Here is a 21,919-nt window from a genome sequence, read left to right as displayed (position 1 = left end):
CTTGTTGTTATCACTCTATGTTTACCAGTATAATATAGCCACAAGATCAATGGAGGGGATGATAAAAACACTAAGATAGTTTTGTATTTTACTTAAAATGTATGAAAGATGTCACAAGGCCACACAATAATCGATAAATCAACTGATCCTGACTCGGCCGGTAATTCCCACGGATATTATGCGACCGCTAGAGGGCAACACTCTCCCCTCCTCATCAAGTGTCAAGAACAGCTGATCGCAATGGTCACTCCGCGCGAAATTTGCTTGTTTGCTAGATTCACGCGCGCGGTTTCTTTAAATTCTCCAATATTACTAGAAACTCGCACACTCTATATTGGCACAAATAAACCGAATTACTTAGTTACACTGTACTCAGGCTCAAACAGTCTTCTCTACAATCAATTCTACAATGATTCACTGTAATGGTCTTACACTGTTATTTATCCAACAATATATAATGAAATATTAACACGGGAGTTTTCAGTACTTTCTCTCGTCGGCGATAACGCAATAATTCACTGTACTCACAAATGATTATTCACTGAATGGACATAGACATATATATGGTATATAAATCAATCATCAATACATGGAAAATAAATAGTTTCTGGGCACATAGCCTAACCTCCAAATACTGGCATAATCTTATATATAATTTACCACTATATGTTCATATCAAAATCTATAGAAAGATATACACAACACAGTAAATTTATCACTGGTTCCTGGTGCCTGTACACACCAATAATCAACATGAATATTACAAGTACTCTTGATAGTACTGTCTAGCACACTGGTGCTTTACCATGACATAGGTGAGACTTGCTCACGACATATAAAATCTTCAGGCTAGATAATATAGCCAAATAATATAGCTAACTAAAGGGGAATGGGGAGGGAACTAGAACCACCTACTTCACCCTATCCTCCGATGAAAGTCGAGATGTAGCTCCTGGTCCTCGTGTCGGGAACGCCCCCACACTACACGTCGTCGTGTCCTACCAGAGCCTCTCGTCGTCCCACCGTTTAGCGCGTCGTCTCCGTGCCTCCTCACTGCAGGTCCGTCCTCCTTCTTAACTTCTTGGAGGTTGGAGTCGGTCTCCTGGCCGTCGTCTTCTCCCAGCAACGGCTGTCGCCTACGTCTCAGCTACAGTCGTTCGGTTTCCCCAAATAGTCCTCTCTTCCTCAGCTACCCAGTGGCTCTGTCAGCCACTACGCTGTCACGAACTGGTGAATTGCCACAGGCGTCAACATACGTCACTGCACGGCTTCACTGCTACTGGCACAGTACCTGACTGGAGCACTTGTTGCTCAAATAACCGTCAATTCCCTCTTCTGGTTCAACACATGAACTAGGGAAGACTTCTCAGAGTACTGGCGGACTTCAGGTGACGCGTAAATCCACGGTAGTGGGAAACAGCTGTCCGACAGACAGGACCACTCGTCGCACGTCCGACCTCTATGACGTGTCGTGTCTGACTGCTGGCGCCAGCCCGGCGCGCTGGCCGGACCCCCTTCCTTCGTGACGTCACTTTCGCCACGGGAGGTTTTCATTGGCTCCCGGTGCCACATTGCTGTCGGTGACCAATCCGGTGCCACTGACGTCACACGGTTTTGGCGGGAGATCAGGGAAGCCAGCGCCATCTTGGCTCCCTAAAGGGCCTAAACCACAGGCCAAAATATCACTATTTCACAAATTTCTCGGCTCTCCGAGAACACTTCACTCTCTCCCATATATCAAATTGTAGCCTGCAACGTAGAGAACGCTTGAGAAAAGTAGACATGACTCTTACTGCAGGCGTGGGAGAATTATAAGGGGGGGAACTCCGTCACATACCCCTCCCCTTAAAATAAGAGTCATGTCTCGTTAGTGTATGCGGGATAGGGCGTCCGCTACTACGTTTTCCTTCCCCTTGATGTGTTTGATCTCCAGCCGGTATTCTTGCAGTAACAACTACCACCTCGTTAGACGTTGGTTGGAATTCTTCATCTTGTATAAAAATGTGAGAGGGTTGTGATCGGTGAATACTAGGACAGGTCTCGCCCCTCCTCCCACGTATACATCAAAGTGCTTCAGGGCCATAACTAGCGCCAATGCCTCCTTCTCAACGGTGCTGTAGGCCCGCTGGTATTTTACGAACTTCTTCGAGTAGAAGGCAACTGGCCTATGCACTTCACTCCGTTCTTGAGCCAACATGGCCCCTATTCCAACGTCGCTGGCGTCCACGTACAGGATAAAACCGGCTGAAAAATCTGGAGATATCAATACTGGGGCCTCCGTCAACAATTTCTTGGTCTTTTCAAAAGACTCTTGGCAGGCCTCTCCCCATCTCCATCTTACATTCTTGGAGAGTAGCTCGGTTAGGGGATGCGCTACCGTGGAGAAATTCCGGCAGAACCCACGATAGTACCCTATCATTCCGAGGTACCTGAGCAACTCCTTGCGCGTCTTGGGCACGGGGTATTCCTTTATGGCTGCTACTTTGTTATCAACTGGAGTGACTTCACCTTGGCCGATGATAAAACCGAGGTACTCTAAGTGAGCTTTCCCAAACTCACTCTTGGCCAAATTTACAGTCAGGTTAGCCTCCTCTAACCTTCTGAATAATTCCCCAAGTCTCTCCAGATGCGTCCCCCAATCGTCGGCGTACACGACGATGTCATCGATGTAAACCGTGCACCCTACTGCACCCCTTAACAGCTCGTTCATCATTCGCTGGAAGCAGCTGCCGCTGTTTTTCATGCCGAAGGGCAACACCTTGTACTGGTACAGCCCATCAGGAGTCGCGAAAGCTGATATCTTCCTGGCCTCAGGAGTCAGGGAGATCTGGTAGTACCCCTTGAGAAGATCGACCTTGGATACATACCGTGCACTGCCCACCTGGTCAATGCAGTCACTCACTCTTGGCATGGGGTGAGAATCCGCCACAGTGATGGAGTTCACCCTCCTGTAATCTGTACAAAAGCGGTATGTTCCGTCGCTTTTCCTCACCAACAGGCACGGGGAACTCCACTCACTTTTGCTGGGCTCCGCAAGGTCGTTCTCAAGGAGGTACTCCACCTCCTTTCTCATCAGCTCTCGCTTCTCTGGGCTCACCCTGTACGCGCTCTGTTTGACGGGCCTGGCGTCCCTCACCTCCACCTCGTGCGTCACACTCCGGTGTCGTCGGGGCACGTCGGTGAAGAGGGAGGCATTCTTTCTCAGTAGGTCCGTCAGGTCCGCTCTCTGTTGCCCTTCCAGATGTGACAGCTTGTCCTTGATGTTTGCCAGACTCTCAGTGTTGGTGAGACGGGTGCCATCCGCCCTGGACCACTTTCCTTCCTCCTCCGGGAGTTCTTGGTCCACCTGTACGCACAGAACTGTCTTTTGCTGGGGTTCCCGGGTCATCGTTCCTTCCTGCCTGGCGGTTCCTCCTTCCACCGTGAAGAAGGGTTTCAGGCGGTCCACGTGACACACCTGTTTCTTTCGGGATCTGTTCGACTTCCCAATTTCGTACGACACCGGACCCAACCGTCGCAGCACTTGGTATGGTCCCTCGAACCGTGACTCGGTCACCCTACCTTTACCTGGACACAAGACCATTACTTGGGACCCGACCTGGAAATCCCTCTGTGTAGCTCTCTTGTCGTACCATTCCGACATCTTACGCTGCGCCTCCTTCAGGTGCTTCCCAGCCAGTTCCTTAGCCAGAGTGAGACGTTCTTTAAACTTCCGGACATATTCGTTCACCGTTCCCACGGTTGCTGCCGGTGTCCATTGTTCCCTCAGCATGGACAGGGGACTTCTCACCTCGTGTCCATACACTAGCTGGAATGGTGAGAATCCTAGTGACTCTACCACCGCGTTGCGTATGGCAAATAACGCGGGGTATATGGCCTCATCCCACTCAGCCCCCTGTTCTGCGCAGAACACTCTCAGCACAGTTTTCAATGTGGAGTGGAATCTTTCGATCGCCCCCTGCGACTGCGGTCGGTAGGGCGACGATCGAATCTGAGTCACTCCCCATCCTGCCATCGTCTGTCGGAACCACTTCGACTGAAAAATGCTTGCGCAGTCTGTTTGGATCTCTTTGGGCATCCCCACCCACGAGAAAAACCGCTGCAGTTGGCTGGCTACTCCTTGCGATGTTAAACGTCGCATCGGGACGGCTTCCGGAAACCTGGTGGAGGTACACATTATTGTCATTAGGTAGGTGTTCCCTTTCTTCGTCCTTGGCAAAGGACCCACTCCATCAACTAGCAGACGCTCGAAAGCAGGCCCAAACGCTGGAACAGGGATCAATGGGGCCTTCGGTATCGCGGACTGGCTCTTCCCTGCCCTCTGGCATGGTAAGCACGTCTTACAATAGCGCCTCACCTCGGCGTCCATACCTGGCCAGTAAAAGTAATCCCTGATCCGTCGCAGCGTCTTAGTCACTCCCAGGTGGCCTGCAGAGTCCACGGAGTGCGCTAGGTCCAACACGGCCTTTCTGCACTGGGCCGGCAACACTACCTGGCGCCTCGTGCTTAGAGACTCTTCCCCGGCCTCCACCCTCACAGGTCTCCACTGCCTCATCAGCATGCCGTCTTGAAGGTAAAAATGAGTAGCCTTCTCGGGGCCAACACGTCCTCCTTGGGCCTCACTAATCAAATCGGGGAACTCCTCCTGCTGCAACTGTTCAAGACGAGTGCGATCTACCCCTAGAGAACTGGTAAGGGTCACCTGCAACTCACCATTTGGGCTATCTTCGCCCTCCGCTCGTTCTCCGGGTTCCACGAAGAGGCGATCTATTCTCAGGCTGTCAGTTGTCTCCTCAGCCCCATCAGATCCACAACCTCCTTGTTCTTCGCGTCGTCTTGGCATCACAGCACAAACTGGGAACGCCACCGGTGCGATTCCCCTCTCGTCCCCACAGACGTTCAACTCTCCGCCTGTCTTCCTGTATTGTTCTATGTACTCTTCGCCTTTCACGAGATGTGGGAGGACGTATCCTCCACATGCGTCATTCCCCAAGATGACCTGCGCCTCCATCTTGGGCATTGATGTACAGACTCCCACCACTAGGGTCTGGCAGCCATAGTCGGAATCTAAAGTTACCTGGTGTAGGGGCATCCTCACTGGGCCTCCCACAGTGGTCACACTTGCTACCCCCACACTGGTACTTTCGTAACCCTCGGGGAACAGGGTCTCACTCACCAGGGTAAAATCGGCCCCAGTGTCTCTTAAGATCTTCACAGGGATGGGGTCTGCGTCCCCCATCCTTACGGTTCCTTGACACACGAATGGGTGAACTTGCTTCTCCCCACTCAGCGCGGGTTCATCCCGCACTCTCTCGGCCCTCTGGTCCTCGAACATCACTAAAGCAACGTGTCCCCGCTGCTTAGGGCGTCTGCATTCCCGCGCGACGTGTCCGGGTATTCCGCAGTTGTAGCAGCGGCCCCTCGGCGGAGACCATCCGCCACCGCTCGCCTTAGCACTGCCTCCAGAGGCCGTCGCACCCTGTGTCTTTCCCGAACCGCTTGTTGACTCCTTGGTCGCAACAACAGCTCCCGAGCTCTCCGCATGGTTCTTCTTGATCGGTTCTACAGCACCTTTTGATCCTCGGGTGTTCCAACTTGAGAAATGGGACTTGGGAGAACTCGTTCCTGTCCTCCATCCATCCGTCCTTCTATAACTCCGATCGTTTCCGACGTATGCGGGTGGTCGGTTCTGTCCCTCTCGGCGTGGGCGTAGGGCTTCTTCTAGCATGTCGGCCCGGTCGGCTGCGGCCCTCAGGTCCTTTATGTCCGCCTCCTTTACCCTCATCCTGATCTCAGGAGAGAGCACGGACATAAACTTTTCCATGGCCATTAGTTCCTTGACCTCTTCGACCGACCTTGCTTCTTCAGAGTCCAGCCACTTAAGGAGTTTTCTTTCAATGTCCCTCGCCGTCTCCGCATACGATTTTCCTGGCAACCGGGTACATTCTCTAAACCTCTTTCTGTAACACTCTGGCGTGAGCTTAAAGGAACGGAGCACAGCTCGTTTTACCGCATCGTAGTTAGTGCATTCTTGGAAGTCGAGCATAGTGAAGGCTTGGCGAGCTTCCCCTGTGAGCCTTCCTTGGACCAACTCCGCCCACTCCGCCCTCGGCCACCTCTTCATAGCAGCAACTCTCTCAAAGTGATCGAAGAAACTTTCGGCTTCACTAGGCACAAAGACCGGCAGGTCTCGTTCCCTCACTCGTCGGTCTTCCTGTGGCGGGGCAGGGGCACCTAGTCCCAGTTCAGCTCGCTTCAGCTCCACCTCCTGGTTGGCTTCTATTTCCATTTGTCTCAGCCTAACTTCTTGCTCTCGTTCTTCCCTGCGTAGCTGTGCTTCTCGTTCTTGCTCTTCCCGGCGCAGCTGTGCTTCTCGCTCTTGCTCTTCCCGGCGCAGCTGTGCTTCTCGTTCCTCACGCTTCGTCTGTGCTTCTCGCTCTTCTTTGCGCTGCTGTGCCTCTTCTCTCCTCAGCTGCGCTTCTGCTTCTTCTCTCCTCAGCTGCGCTTCTGCTTCTTCTCTCCTCAGCTGCGCTTCTGCTTCTCGCTCTTCTTTGCGCTGCTGTGCTTCCTCTCTCCTCAGCTGCGCTTCTAGCTGCAGCTTCATTATTTCCAGCTTTATGCTGTGCCTGCTGCCGCTGGATCCCCTGCTGCTTCCACCAATACTCAGGTGTTCACCCTCACTGGCAGGTGTTTGGGGCCGTTCCTCCCCCAAAGCTTCGTCTCGAGCCTTGAGCTGAGCCATTATCTCTAGTCTTCTTTCACCAACTCGGGCAGATTTCAGCTTTATTCCAAAATGATCCGCTATAGCCTGTAACTGTGCCTTGGTGCACTCTTCCAGCACCTGTTCGTCTCTAGAGTCAATAAACCTCGCTATTTTATCATCCTCCATCTTGTGCTACGAGTGTTAACCTGCACCTGATCTCTAACACCACTGCCAAGTACCACTGCAACCTTTACTCCGATCTAGATCCTGGCGAGGTCGCCAATGTTGGGGGTTTCACCTCTCTATTATTCTCTACCCTTACTCTGGGGTAAGCAATAATTATGCTCAAGGTAACTCACCGTAGCCCTGCGGGTCTTCCCTCGATCCTCACGGCGCCACTGCACGCCAGGAGAGTCTCCCAGTCAATCTTAACGGCCTCTTATTAAGAAAGAGTGAGAACACGACTCGATCACATCGACCGTCGTGTGCCCTCCCCAACAATAGGGCTCTACGGTTAATCACAAGGTCGCCAATTGGTGTTTAAGGTGGCCAATATCACCATCAGTGGACTGGTGTATTCAGTGGTAGCCTTGGCAAGGTCACACTCAAAGATCAGGAATCAGGCAGGTACTTGTTGTTATCACTCTATGTTTACCAGTATAATATAGCCACAAGATCAATGGAGGGGATGATAAAAACACTAAGATAGTTTTGTATTTTACTTAAAATGTATGAAAGATGTCACAAGGCCACACAATAATCGATAAATCAACTGATCCTGACTCGGCCGGTAATTCCCACGGATATTATGCGACCGCTAGAGGGCAACACTCTCCCCTCCTCATCAAGTGTCAAGAACAGCTGATCGCAATGGTCACTCCGCGCGAAATTTGCTTGTTTGCTAGATTCACGCGCGCGGTTTCTTTAAATTCTCCAATATTACTAGAAACTCGCACACTCTATATTGGCACAAATAAACCGAATTACTTAGTTACACTGTACTCAGGCTCAAACAGTCTTCTCTACAATCAATTCTACAATGATTCACTGTAATGGTCTTACACTGTTATTTATCCAACAATATATAATGAAATATTAACACGGGAGTTTTCAGTACTTTCTCTCGTCGGCGATAACGCAATAATTCACTGTACTCACAAATGATTATTCACTGAATGGACATAGACATATATATGGTATATAAATCAATCATCAATACATGGAAAATAAATAGTTTCTGGGCACATAGCCTAACCTCCAAATACTGGCATAATCTTATATATAATTTACCACTATATGTTCATATCAAAATCTATAGAAAGATATACACAACACAGTAAATTTATCACTGGTTCCTGGTGCCTGTACACACCAATAATCAACATGAATATTACAAGTACTCTTGATAGTACTGTCTAGCACACTGGTGCTTTACCATGACATAGGTGAGACTTGCTCACGACATATAAAATCTTCAGGCTAGATAATATAGCCAAATAATATAGCTAACTAAAGGGGAATGGGGAGGGAACTAGAACCACCTACTTCACCCTATCCTCCGATGAAAGTCGAGATGTAGCTCCTGGTCCTCGTGTCGGGAACGCCCCCACACTACACGTCGTCGTGTCCTACCAGAGCCTCTCGTCGTCCCACCGTTTAGCGCGTCGTCTCCGTGCCTCCTCACTGCAGGTCCGTCCTCCTTCTTAACTTCTTGGAGGTTGGAGTCGGTCTCCTGGCCGTCGTCTTCTCCCAGCAACGGCTGTCGCCTACGTCTCAGCTACAGTCGTTCGGTTTCCCCAAATAGTCCTCTCTTCCTCAGCTACCCAGTGGCTCTGTCAGCCACTACGCTGTCACGAACTGGTGAATTGCCACAGGCGTCAACATACGTCACTGCACGGCTTCACTGCTACTGGCACAGTACCTGACTGGAGCACTTGTTGCTCAAATAACCGTCAATTCCCTCTTCTGGTTCAACACATGAACTAGGGAAGACTTCTCAGAGTACTGGCGGACTTCAGGTGACGCGTAAATCCACGGTAGTGGGAAACAGCTGTCCGACAGACAGGACCACTCGTCGCACGTCCGACCTCTATGACGTGTCGTGTCTGACTGCTGGCGCCAGCCCGGCGCGCTGGCCGGACCCCCTTCCTTCGTGACGTCACTTTCGCCACGGGAGGTTTTCATTGGCTCCCGGTGCCACATTGCTGTCGGTGACCAATCCGGTGCCACTGACGTCACACGGTTTTGGCGGGAGATCAGGGAAGCCAGCGCCATCTTGGCTCCCTAAAGGGCCTAAACCACAGGCCAAAATATCACTATTTCACAAATTTCTCGGCTCTCCGAGAACACTTCACTCTCTCCCATATATCAAATTGTAGCCTGCAACGTAGAGAACGCTTGAGAAAAGTAGACATGACTCTTACTGCAGGCGTGGGAGAATTATAAGGGGGGGAACTCCGTCACAATATATATATATACATATATATATATATGTATATATATATATATATATATATATATATATATATATATATATATATATATATATATATATATATATATATATATATATATAATGTCGTACCTAGTAGCCAGAACGCACTTCTCAGCCTACTATGCAAGTCCCGATTTGCCTAATAAGCCAAGTTTTCTTGAATTATTATATTTTCTCAATTTCTTTTCTTATAAAATGATAAAGCTACCCATTTCATTTTGTATGAGGTCAATTTTTTTTTATTGGAGTTAAAATTAACGTAGATATATGACCGAACCTAACCAACCCTACCTAACCTAACCTATCTTTATAGGTTAGGTTAGGTTAGGTAGCAGAAAAAGTTAGGTTAGGTTAGGTAGGTTAGGTAGTCGAAAAACAATTAATTCATGAAAACTTGGCTTATTAGGCAAATCGGGCCTTGCATAGTAGGCTGAGAACTGAGTTCTGGCTACTAGGTACGACATATATATATATATATATATATATATATATATATATATATATATATATATATATATATATATATATATATATATATATACATATATATATATATATATATATATATATATATATATATATATATATATATATATATTGTTACGGTGCCCTCTCCTATTTCTTCCGTTTGCCGGCTTAAAGAGTCATATCAGCTCTCCCTACTGATTCTCTGAGGTTCAGGGAGTCTAATGATATATGTGGCGACCAGACCGGCTGCCAGTTAAGGGAAGGGAGTTACTTTATAAGTTGTAAATAAAGGAAAATTGGCGCCCTGTTATAAAATGAAACAGTATCCCCTACGGCAGATATGACCTTTTGGAAGGGAGACCAGCCGATCGCGGATTGGCCGACGTAGGTCGCGGGCGACAAATCAGGGCCCGCCATGACGTCACCGAGTGCCCCGGGCGGCGCCAACGTCAGAGTTGTACTGACCGTGGAAGCGACAGGACGCGCCTCGGTCTGCTCTCAAAGATTGGAGGCTCTGCAAGCCTTGTTCAGTGGATTGAGCTGGCCTGCGCAGACCACCACAGTTATTGGAGACCCTGCGCTTCTGGGAAGCCAAAGAGGAACCAAGTTCAGTGAGCAGAGAAGTGCCAAACTTGGAAAACAGTCGGCGACGACGCTGGGCGGCGCCGCTGGCTGGACGTTGAGGTCTGAAGGGTGGGCGAGCAAGCTAGCTGTGACTGGGGTCACTTCCACTGAGAATCTTGGAAGGACGACACAGTGCCTAGGACAAGGAGCGACGCCCTGTGGGAGAGGCGAGTGTGGGGAAAAATAGTGATTAGCTCAGCGCCCATCGATGAACCAGGATTGGGGCAGCTGAACCTCAGGGATTGGAACGGCGACGACGCGAAGGCTTCACGACACCTGAGGACCTGTGGAACGCCCTGGATCGTCGAGGATCGACCCAAGGAAGCGTGGGAACCTCACACCATCGAGGGACAGGCGTCGTGAGCCAGGAGTGTAAGGTAGATCATTTTTCCCTCCCATTACCCCTTGTATGAGTAGGCTAGTTAGGCCACAATATTTACTTGTGTATGTGGCAGCAAGACTTTATTACTTTAATAGTAGAATAGGCTGCAAAGCAGCTTGTGTCCAGGACTGTCAGAGAGGACAGCGTGTATGGATGGCAGGACAGTGAAGAAGAGGTGCCGACGTGGTGAAGAGGCCCTCCTGTGAGAGTGTGAGACTCCTGTCTTCCTGCCCATTTGAAGGAGTGTTGGAGGTCGTGGAAGAAGAGGCTGACGATCTCCAGACTCATCATCCATATTCCATATTCATGTATTACTTGTGATTGTGTGTGTGTGTTCATGTAATTTGCGTCAGTAAATCCACACATTTTATTACTGTGTTTGAGTGTGCCTCCATTTGTGATATTTCTCTACGAGCATACATTTCTGGCTACAAACGATATATGATAAACCCACTGAACTGCATTGCTGGGGTGCAGATATAATAACCCAGCTGGCGACCTTGCTAAGAGGAAGATAGAGAAGACAGGCGGGAAAGGAGTTCCTGCAACCTTTTTTTGTCTGGCAGGCAAGACTCAGGGAGGCTATGGTTATAGGTAAGCCTGAGTCTTCCTTCACTCCCCCACGGGTCTAGGCCGGAACTGTTAACAGCAGTTTCCCCGTGGTTGACTGAAGGGCTTCCAGGGTGAATCAGTGGCACCCCTTTGTGGTAGAAGCAAAGACCTGCGGAGGTGGGCATTGTTGGTCCTATCTTGTGTGACCAAGGAGACCCCGGTGAATCCAGGGAGTCGGAGGGGCTGAGTATTTGGGCCCTTTGAGCCCCTAGCCGCCGAGTGTTAGCAGAGCCCCGGACCGCCCACCCCCACGTGACAATATATATATATATAATGTTGTACCTAGCAGCCAGAACGTTGTACTTGGCCTACTATGCAAGGCCCGGTTTGCCTAATAGGCCACGTTTTGCTGAATTTATATATTTTTCCAAATTTCAAAAAGAAATTTGGGTTTCTGAGAAAACTGAGGAAACAAAAATTGTATCACTTACGGGCTATTCATGCCCGTGCCACCTCTTGGGTGGCTTAATCTTCATCATCATCATCGGAATAGCGGACAGTACAATTTCCACAGTCAACAATGTAGCACTCGGCGTGTACAGTCCTAATCGACCCCAAGACGCTACAGCTTTGACACAGACCAGACAGTAGACTACGACCACATCCAGCTACAACGCTCTCGCTCCCCAAGTTCAGACACTCAATTCCCACTCGAGCTGCCACGCTCTCCCACATAGAGCTCCGCGGCTCCGGCCTCACTCAGCTCTCTGCTCTGCTCCAAGCTCCGTCTCAACGTTTACGACAACGCCACCAACCGACTACTGTTATCAAGACTACTAAATAAATATGAAAACTCACTAAACAATGAGTATCTAATCTACCCAACAACGTAACATAACCGTACGTTACATTGGTGACCCCAGAGTTTCGACGATACCCAGCCACGATGGACTACAACATGGACTCTCAATGGACCTAAATATAACCCATCATAATGAGATAGACATTGCAGCCAAATTAGCGTGTAACAAGTTTGAAGTTGAATTAGATCTAGGTATCCCCATCTCTGCTGTCAAAACTGTATTGGTCCAAACATTCAGATCTGATAGGAAAGAACTTACTGACTCCCAACGACCTGAAAGTACTAGTATAAAAAGCTATGATTTGTTCAGATCTGAAACCTACATCTATGGGCAGCACAAAACGTCCACCAGACAGTGCGACACAGTGGTTGCAAGGATTAGGTTGGGTTACCGTTACCTGTGGCAGGTGGCTGCAGGTGACGGGTCTCCCAATCCTGGGCACTCCAGATGCAAACTCTGTGAGCAGGAACTACGGCATGATCTCCCGCACTACATCACTGAATGCCCAGTTATTAGACCTTTCAGACCAGTTGGCATGAGGTACCTGGAGCTTTGCAATTACTTTATTCACTCTCGTATTCTTGAAGATATCCTCACAGTATACCCAAAATTTGCCAGTGCAGGCTATTAAACACATGGCTCTGTATGACTAACCATCCTGCGAGATGGGGACTTGTATTACCACTGCTACCTTATTCAATCTTGTGTTGTTGATATCCTCAAAATGCATCTGGAGTCTGCCAGTGCAGACCGCTTATCACATGCCTCTGTATGACTAACCATCCTGTATGATGGGGATTTTTTAGCATCACCTAGTTAGCTTTTTTGACACACTGTACTCCACTTCATATAGTCTAGGGTAGCAACACTAATGCAGATGTACCTAATGTGTTAATAAAAAGAAAATCAATGGACCTCTACTGCTACTGCTGCATGGTGTGGACGACGATACCTAGCCACGATGGACTACAACATGGACTCTCACTGGACCTCTACTGCTACTGCTGCATGGTGTGGACGACGATACCTAGCCACGATGGACTACAACATGGACTCTCACTGGACCTCTACTGCTACTGCTGCATGGTGTGGACGACGATATCTAGCCACGATGGACTACAACATGGACTCTCACTGGACCTCTACTGCTACTGCTGCATGGTGTGGACGACGATACCTAGCCACGATGGACTACAACATGGACTCTCACTGGACCTCTACTGCTACTGCTGCATGGTGTGGACCGCTGCCACCTGTCATGGGACGCTCCCAACAACCTCACTTCAGCTATGATTTTCACCGCGATCATCTCATTTCATCAACTACAGCTTGCTGCACCGCGAGCGTTACTTACTCATCTGACAGTTTAATCAGCAACTACATCATTTGGGATCTACAGCCTGTCCTGCCCACTCTAAACATAGAGCTCTTGGCCAAGATCACTACCGAGAACGGTCATAGGCTGTTCAATCTTGTGTAGATAAAACAATAATAAAAAAAGTATAGTGTAGTCTGAATGTACAAAGAATGAATATAAATAACTAATTGTAAATATAGGAAATTTAAAGAATGAAAATTTAAAGAATCTAATTTAACCCAGAGATAAAATAATCATAAGTACCCATATATGATCACAGATCACAGACTCAGCAACTGGCAGCCGTCACGGCCGGACGTGTTCTCGTTGCTCCGGCTCTTCTCTCTCGCACCCAGCACTGCCGGGTGGGTAAATAATTGGCAGCAGACTTGCGTCTCTCTAGCTGGTCAGACCCCACTACTAACTTGATGTTTTATGCCGGGTAGAGACGGGAGGCCATCTCCAGTGACGTGTAGTCTTTGAGAGAGACCCATCGGCCACCAGGAAGCTCATCATGCCCTACAAGATCAAGGGTACGCCCCTCAACAAGCAACCATTCTCCAAAACATCTCTCCTGAAGCTCTTTAAAGACATTGCAGGAGTGACACCCAACGACATCAAACAGGAAGGCACGGACATCCTCTTCTTCTTTTATAGTGAGGAGGAAGTCGACAAACTTCTGTTTTTCAGCGCCAATTTCTCCAACCAACACCTTCGTCTCAACTTCCCACGCCAGTACCTGGCTGAACACTGTCGTTATTCATGACCTCGGCCAATGGATCGTGGAACAAGATGAAGCTGATGAAAGAGCGTTCATGCGCGACTTCAAGGCATCAAACCCGGACTTAGGGCTTCACGAAGCTCACTTCTTCAACAGAAATCGATCCCTGAAGCTGACCTTCGAGACAGTACTGCGGCTACTATGGCTACCAGAAATGGTGTTTACAGCTTTGGTATTCACATTCCGTCATTCCGTGTGAAGATGGAACGTTTCCACATGGTCAACCAGTGCCTCCGGTGCTACGAGTACACCCACTCCACCAGCAGGTGTACCCAGCGTATTCAGCAGTGTAGCCTCTGCTCAGCTGACCACCATTACTCCATCTGCAAGTCTGAAACACTATGCTGCTTGCTGTGCACAGGCGACCATCCGGCAATCTCCATACGTTGTCCTCATAGACAAGACGTCATTAAAAACATGGAGAAATCCACATCTTCAACCGGAGCCAGTACCTCTGAAGCAACAAGCCAATCACCGACCACCTCTACTTCAGGTTTCAACGCCCAAGCCGCCATTTTCCCGGAGCTTCCGGGAGGACGTCCCACTGCTACTACCAGCCAATGGGGAGCCAGTTCCCAAACGCCAACCTGCGATTCGTCGAGCCAGCCATCATCCCCGGCCCACACCGACCAACCACTGAACAGCACAGTTCAACTATTAACATCGGCGGCCAGCATGATAGCTTGCAATAACCCCCAGGAATACGTAAGAATATTAAATATTCTATACAAAGCAAATGGTCTTCCAGCTTTCATAGTTCCAGAAGAAGTCTTCACCAACACCACTTCAAGTTCTCAAGATACAGTCTTGGTCCCTGACATCACCGTGAACGCCGCCGTGCTCACGGATCTACTATCAACAGCAAAGCCTGCTCCTCCAGCAACTTCATCACAAGCCACCCAGACGCCGACGCCTCCGCTATCGACTACTGATACAGTTCCATCTCTCGTATGCGAACCCTCTCAACGTCCAAAATCAGCTGCAACTCCCATTAAGCCTCAACAGGCAAGAACTCAACCTCCAAGATTCACTGCATCTACTCCTGACTCAGCTGACTCATCAGATGAGGACGTCTCGGTGGGAACACCACCTCCTCCACTGAAGCAGCCCAACACAACAGAAGATTTCCGGCTGGAAGCTACCTCCAACGATAGCCTCACCGTATCAACACGAAGCAAGACCAACAAACAGGCCAGGAGGCCGGGGAAGAAGAAAAACACCGACGATCTGCGCCCGAGTACATCAAGGAATCAGTAGAACACCAACGCAAAGCTGTAAAGAACACCGCGACGAGAAGCCCTGCCTCCTACAAGACACATCAGCGAGCACCCATGAGCACTCCACTCTACCACCACACCGCAGCATCAGCTGCAAGTCTTACCCACGGTGGTTGGGCCACCGATCTTTCATCTCCCCTCTTCACCTCGTCTCCAGTTCCTCGCTCAAGATTTCTGCATCCTCGCCCCTGTCTTCAACCCCCTGCTTGCCTGCTCTAGGGCTTTATAATCGGTTAACCCATATATTAGTGAGGGGATGCAAGGAAGTAATTGCATACGGGTATTATATATAATTTTATAGTTATAAGAATAAATTAAATATCACCTTGGTGTAGTGTTAAAAAGAACCAAGGATCAATACTATGTCAAAGGTAGATCATAAATATATAAATAATAAACCAGTCACAGTATTTTTTTTTTTTTAGATAAACCAGTGTTATGATCTCAGCCTGCAGGAGAAACGAGTCTCCCTTCTTGAGAGTTATTCAGCAAGCCTGACCTAACTAGAAGGTCTAGCAAGTATTGAGGTGATAACGCATATGTAAAATAGTTGGTTGGATATGTGTAACAGTTTGAGATTATGGGCAATGCAGAAGAAAATAGATAAATGACGGGCTAGGAGATGTGGACATTTTGCTGGAGGCGTGAGGCTCGCTTCTGGAGGACCTTGACCTCACTTGAGTGCCAGACATCGCAGGGGGAAGCCGCGCTCCGTTGAGCTCCCGTCAGAAGGGAACCCCTAGTGATATATCTCTAAGAGAAGAGAAGTGTGCAGACGTGCCAGCTGTGGAATCGAGCTGGGGACGTGTGGTCTCAAGTCGTGGACGATAATTAGTGAATATTAAGCCGCCCGGAGGCATTATTGTGGGCCGTGGGAGCGCCCTGACCAGACGCCGTCAGAGGGAAAGCGCCCTCGACCAATTAATCTGTGGTAAGCACGATATACGCCAGTTCATAGTGATCACTTGTAGTTGGTCGTGTGCCCAGCGACAGTAGCAATGTTTATTTATAAGTTAGGCATGTTTTAATAAGGCAGAAAGCCTGAAATAAGAGAGTGGAGAGGGAGGAACACGGAGCGACGTCCGCCCCCTCTGAGCGCTGGCGGACGACTGAGGGAGCCTGGCTCCGGATGGAGGAAGACCCTCCCAGCGAGTGAGGACCGCCGCCAGGCGAGGTGGAGTATGGACCCGCCCAAAACGGGGGAGTCCACTCTCACTGTATGTAGAGGACAGATAGAGGTTTGAGGCAAGCATATTGTGTGGTTATTTTTGTTTATGTGTTAAAGGGGAACATTTTATTGGAACGTCGATGGGTTGCAGGTTTGTCTTTGGGGAAGAAGTTGCTGAGAACTTCGAAGCCAGCAGATGATGTAGCTAATGAGACTCCGAGGTAGTGGAGCAGAGGACCTCGAGCTGTGAGGAGAAGCAGCAGTGAAGAGGAGTGTCACGTGCTTCTGTAGAGGTGGTGTAGCAGCCAAGAGAGCTGTGGAAGAACCTAACAGAAGGGTGAAGCACCGTAGTTACTCAAGGAAACTTCATGATAGCAGCCTGGAGGAGCTGCAGAGGATCCTGGTAGTGAAGCCTGGAAGAACCTAAGGATATTAGGGTTGTGAACTTCCAGAGGTGGAAGGGGAAGTTCTGGTGGATTACTAGTAGGGAGTTGATAGTGTTTGGTTGTCATTAGCGTGCAAGACGCAGTGAGAGGTGAGTGACTGTTTGCATTCTTATGTCAAGGAGTGATTTATTCTGAAGCTTAGAGTTGCAGTCGTAGGCTTGATTACCTACAGATGTATGTGCTCGAGGACTGACAGTGATCGATTAATCATTGTTGTGTATCAATGAACATTTATACTGATATATGTTATTGCATTCAAATGCCGGTTTTCTATATATACATTATCTTGCTGATAGTGCAACAGTGTATGTAGGCTTCATCAACTTGAGGAGGTTAATAGTATCAGGTGGTGAACCAGGAGGTAGGATACCACTTGATAAGCTGATAATAGAGTTCTGATGGTGTTGGAGTGCAACCTGATTGTGATATTATAGAGTATAGGATTCATTATTATTATATGTGTGTATGTATCGTGTATGTGCTTTGTTCAGTAAATGTGTCACAATTTGCTGGTGTTTGCCCTTGTCCTAGTGAGGCTTCCCAGGAGGTAGTAAAGAAGGAGAGAGAAAGAACCAAGAACCACTGCTGTGGACAGGGTAAGAGGTAATACTAGTAAGTCATAGGGGATTGAGATCATATCTCATAAGGAGAGAGTGGGGAGTCACAGCGGCTCAAGTGGGTGTGTGCACGTGACAACGAGGCTAAGTGTTGGAGCCGCATCCCCTAAGCGTGTGACGTTGAGCCCCTCTCCAAGAGCCAGAAGCGCCAAGGGTGATCTCCTAGTATAAGCACTCTGCCGAGTTGTGGGTTGGGTTGTCCATAGAGAAGGATCAACGACGACAACACCAACCAACCCACAGTCTACAATAAATTGGGGGCCTGTGTCCGGGAGAGTGAACTGACACACCCACACCCTGTCCAAGAGTGGATTTGTACACCCTTGCTGAAATAGATAAACTGTGTGACCGCAGGTGTATACTCTCTCTCTTGGGAAGACTCACAGGACAAAGATGGATAAGGTGCAAGCATTTGTGGAGTCAGGCAAGCCTGAGGACTTGGAAGGTTGCACGAGGGATCAATTGAAACAAATAGCAGAAAAATGTGGCATCAGGTTGAAAGCATCTAAAGTAGCTGGGATGAAGGATGAGATCCTGAGGCAGTTGAGAGCCAGAAGTGAAGCGGCAGAACAAGGAGCCCAGGAAGGAGCTGAAAGTAGAAAGGAGGATGATGGGCAGGATGACGTGAGATCCCAGGGATCGAGTAGGAGCAGCAAGAGTAGCCGCAGTAGCAGGAGTAGCCGGAATAGGAGCTTGGAGAGAATCCAGTTAGAGCTCCAGATGCAGCGTGAGGACAAGGAGAGACAGTTCCAGCTGGAAAAGATGAAATTAGAACTCCAGATGAAAAATGAAGCCGAGAAGGAAAAAGAGAAAACCAGGCTGGAAGTAGAGAGAGCGAGACTAGAGGTGGAGAAAGAAAAAGAGAAAACCAGAATAAGAGAACTGGAGTTGGAACAAGAGAAAGAAAAAGAAAAAGCCCAGGTCGAAAAAGAAAAAGCCCAGGTCGAAAAAGAAAAAGCCCAGGTCGAAAAAGAAAAAGAGAGAACAAAACAAATGCAGATAGAAGCGAATAGAACCTTGGCTGAGCAAAGGATTGAACATGGGTTGCCAGAGAGCACCACCCAGGTATCACACCCACCAGATATTAGGGTTAGGGAGAAGGACATTCCCTTGTTTGTTCCCGAAGAGGCAGAGAGCTTTTTCGAGCACTTTGAAAAAGTAGCCAGCATCAAGGAGTGGCCACAGGAGGAATGGGCCCAGCTGGTCCAGTTAAGATTGACCGGTGCAGCCAGGGAGGCATACACCCAATTGTCACTGGAAGAGTGCCAGGATTATGCCACAGTAAAGAGCAGCATATTGCGCTCGTTTCAGTTAACCCCAGAAGCTTATAGGAAGCGCTTCAGAGAGATGATCAAAGTTGGAGCATGTACGTTTGCTGAGACAGCAAGGGATCTGGAAAGACGATTCCAGAAGTGGATTGAGGCTGCTGGAGTTGGATCTTACGCTGACCTGAAGCAACTGATGGTCATGGAGAAGTTCTTGGAGATGATGCATCCCGAAACAAAGTTCAAGATCCAAGAAGCAGGGATAAAGGAGGTGAAAGATGCCGCAGATAGGGCGGATATGATTACTGAAGCGTACAAGAGCTTAAGGGAGAACAGAGTGAGAAGCGAGGCGAGACGCAGCAATAGCAGACCCAGTGGAGTCTGGGGAGGAAGAAGTTTTGGGGGGCAGACAAGCAGACCAGCTAGTTTTAAGCCCCAGGAAGGAAAGTTGCCGAGTCCGCCTGCTGGAGGTAAGCAGGAAAATAAAAGTGTGCAGAGGAGACAAGAGTCCAATGAAGCTCCACAGAATATGAGTAGTACATCTGGCCCGAGGAACTCCAATACGAGTGGGCAGAGTCAGAGCTACTCGGGGGCGTATAGGAGAGATTTCTCCCAAATGAGATGCTACAAGTGCAACAGATCAGGTCACATGATGCGAGATTGTCGGCAGGGCAAGAGAGTCGTGACCCTGACGACATGTGATCCCCGGAAGAAGTACGTTGATGTACAACAAGACAAACCACAGAAGGTAGATTTGATGAACGAGCGGTATAGGCCGTTCATTAGTAAAGGTTGGGTCGGCATAGAAGGTCAACCCGAGGTGGAGGTTAGTATCCTCAGGGATACTGGAGCCAATCAGAGCTTGATTCTGAGAGGCCTAATAAGAAATGATCGACTGTTAGCTGGCAGTAGGAGGATAAAGGTTCATGGGTTGTTGTCTAAGAGTGACATGCCCGTATGTGCTGTCCAGTTGAAGTCAGATTATTTGTCGGCGGAGGTGATGTTGGGAGTGTGCCCCAACATACCTGTTCCAGGAGTCCAAGTGATCCTGGGGAACGACTTGTGTGGGTCCAAGGTGCTGCCAGAGCTGATAGTAAAAGCTGTGCCGGAGGTGAACCAGAAGGACCGCGGTACAAGTGGAACGCCGGACAAGACAGATCTAGCCAGCATCCTTGAAGATGAGGCAGAGGACAGTCAAGTCATCGTATACCCGGCCTGTGTAGTGACAGAGTCGGACGTAGCCGCCGAGGAAGACATTGGAGATGATATGGCAGTGTCGACTCCACCAAGGGAGGAGGTCAACATGGACATGTCTGGGCTGTTCGACGAAGATCGAGCTCAGAAGAATGAGGATTCGAGGAGACAGTAAGTGAAAATGACCCTACCTGAAAAGTTCAGCGTGAACCGAGCGGACCTGATTAGGGCTCAGAAAGAGGAGTTTATAGATCTAATCAGGGAGGCAAAAGGGGGAAATTCATGTCCGGAGTCCCCCGTGTATTACTACTTGGACGATGATGTACTAATGAGGAAATGGCGACCGGACAAAGCCGGCGCAGATAAGGTATGGTTGGAGAAGCACCAAGTGTTAGTGCCGAAGGAGTTTAGGGCGGCTGTGTTAGAACTAGCCCACTCCGTAGATATGGCAGGGCACTTGGGGGTGAAGAAGACCTTAAATAAGGTGCAGGAGCACTTCTACTGGCCGAACGTATGGAAGGAGGTAAAGAAATATTGTAGGACATGTTTGGCGTGCCAACGTGCAGGTAAGCCGGCTCCGGCTATACCAAAGGCACCCTTAAAGCCCATACCGGCATTTGGCGAGCCTTTTGAGAGAGTCTTGATAGACTGTGTAGGTCCGTTGCCGAGGACCAGAAAAGGCCACGAGTACTTACTGACCATAATGTGCACGGCCACCCGTTTCCCTGAAGCAATCCCCCTGAGAAGAGTGACGTCGAGAGCCGTTCTGGATAGACTACAGAACTACATTGCGTGGGTAGGAATACCCAAGGTTATCCAGACGGACCAGGGGAGTGTCTTCCAGTCGAAGTTGTTTAGGGAAACTGTGAAAGGATGGAGAGTAGAGCAAGTGCGCTCGTCACCGTATCACCCTCAGTCGCAGGGAGCATTGGAGCGTTTCCATGGAACGCTAAAGAGCTTGTTGAGGATATACTGCGCTGAGGAAGGGAGTAGTTGGGACGAGGCATTACCATCCGTGTTGTTCGCCATCAGGGATGCGGTAGTAGAATCACTCGGATTCACCCCATTTCAACTGGTGTACGGACACTCCGTGAGGAGCCCAGTGGGCGCGCTGAAGGAGCAGCTCACCGTGGATAGGCCTAAGGTGGATGTGGGAAAATATGTGAAGACTTTTAGAGAGCGACTCTCTAGGGCCAGAGATTTGGCCAAGGAAAATTTGAGGACATCCCAGGCAGAGATGGTAAGGTACCACGACAGGAAGGCGAAGGGCAGGAAATTTCAAGAAGGAGATCAGGTGTTAGTCTTGCTACCGGTAAAAGGAAGTATATACGAGTCGAGATTTTGTGGACCATATACCATCCAGAAGGCATTAGGGGATGTGAATTATGTAATCCACATGCCAGATCGTCCGAGGAAGTCACAGGTTTGCCACGTGAACATGATAAAGAGGTACTATGACAGAGATAAGCCTCTAGGCGATGAAGAACCGATGGAAACCCCATTGCAGGCGACGGTGCTGTGTGGAGGAGACGGCAAAGGAATAGAAGAGGAGAACTGTAAGTTAGAGAGGGCCGATGGCGCGAAGATATCAAATACAGAAAGCCTGGCCAAGATAGGTGAGCGTCTGGGTCATTTGGAGGATGACCAACGCCAGGAGCTAGTGGAGATCCTACGGAGGAATAAGTCGTTATTCCCGGACGTGCCTAGAAGACACCGCGGAACGGTGCA

The 21,919-nt window shown here is 49.1% G+C and overlaps 1 protein-coding gene across 1 annotated transcript; it reads left to right on the top strand.

Moving 5' to 3' along the window:
- Positions 1-14,365: 14,365 nt before the first annotated feature.
- LOC138360225 (uncharacterized) lies at positions 14,366-15,481 on the top strand. The gene is made up of 2 exons (XM_069320162.1): positions 14,366-14,501; positions 14,718-15,481. The coding sequence occupies exons 1-2, from the start codon at positions 14,366-14,368 to the stop codon at positions 15,479-15,481; spliced, it is 900 nt and encodes a 299-aa protein (XP_069176263.1).
- Positions 15,482-21,919: the final 6,438 nt, after the last annotated feature.

Source organism: Procambarus clarkii, unplaced genomic scaffold (assembly GCF_040958095.1).
Source record: "Procambarus clarkii isolate CNS0578487 unplaced genomic scaffold, FALCON_Pclarkii_2.0 HiC_scaffold_102, whole genome shotgun sequence".
NCBI lineage: Eukaryota > Metazoa > Arthropoda > Malacostraca > Decapoda > Cambaridae > Procambarus > Procambarus clarkii.
This window is presented reverse-complemented; position numbering and strand designations above follow the sequence as displayed.

Coding starts and splice junctions, on each gene's coding strand:
- LOC138360225 (XM_069320162.1), top strand. CDS start 14,366: ATGGCTACCAGAAATGGTGTTTACAGCTTTGGTATTCACATTCCGTCA. Junction 14,502..14,717: donor CACCAGCAGGTGTACCCAGC/GTATTCAGCAGT, acceptor CCTCTACTTCAG/GTTTCAACGCCCAAGCCGCC.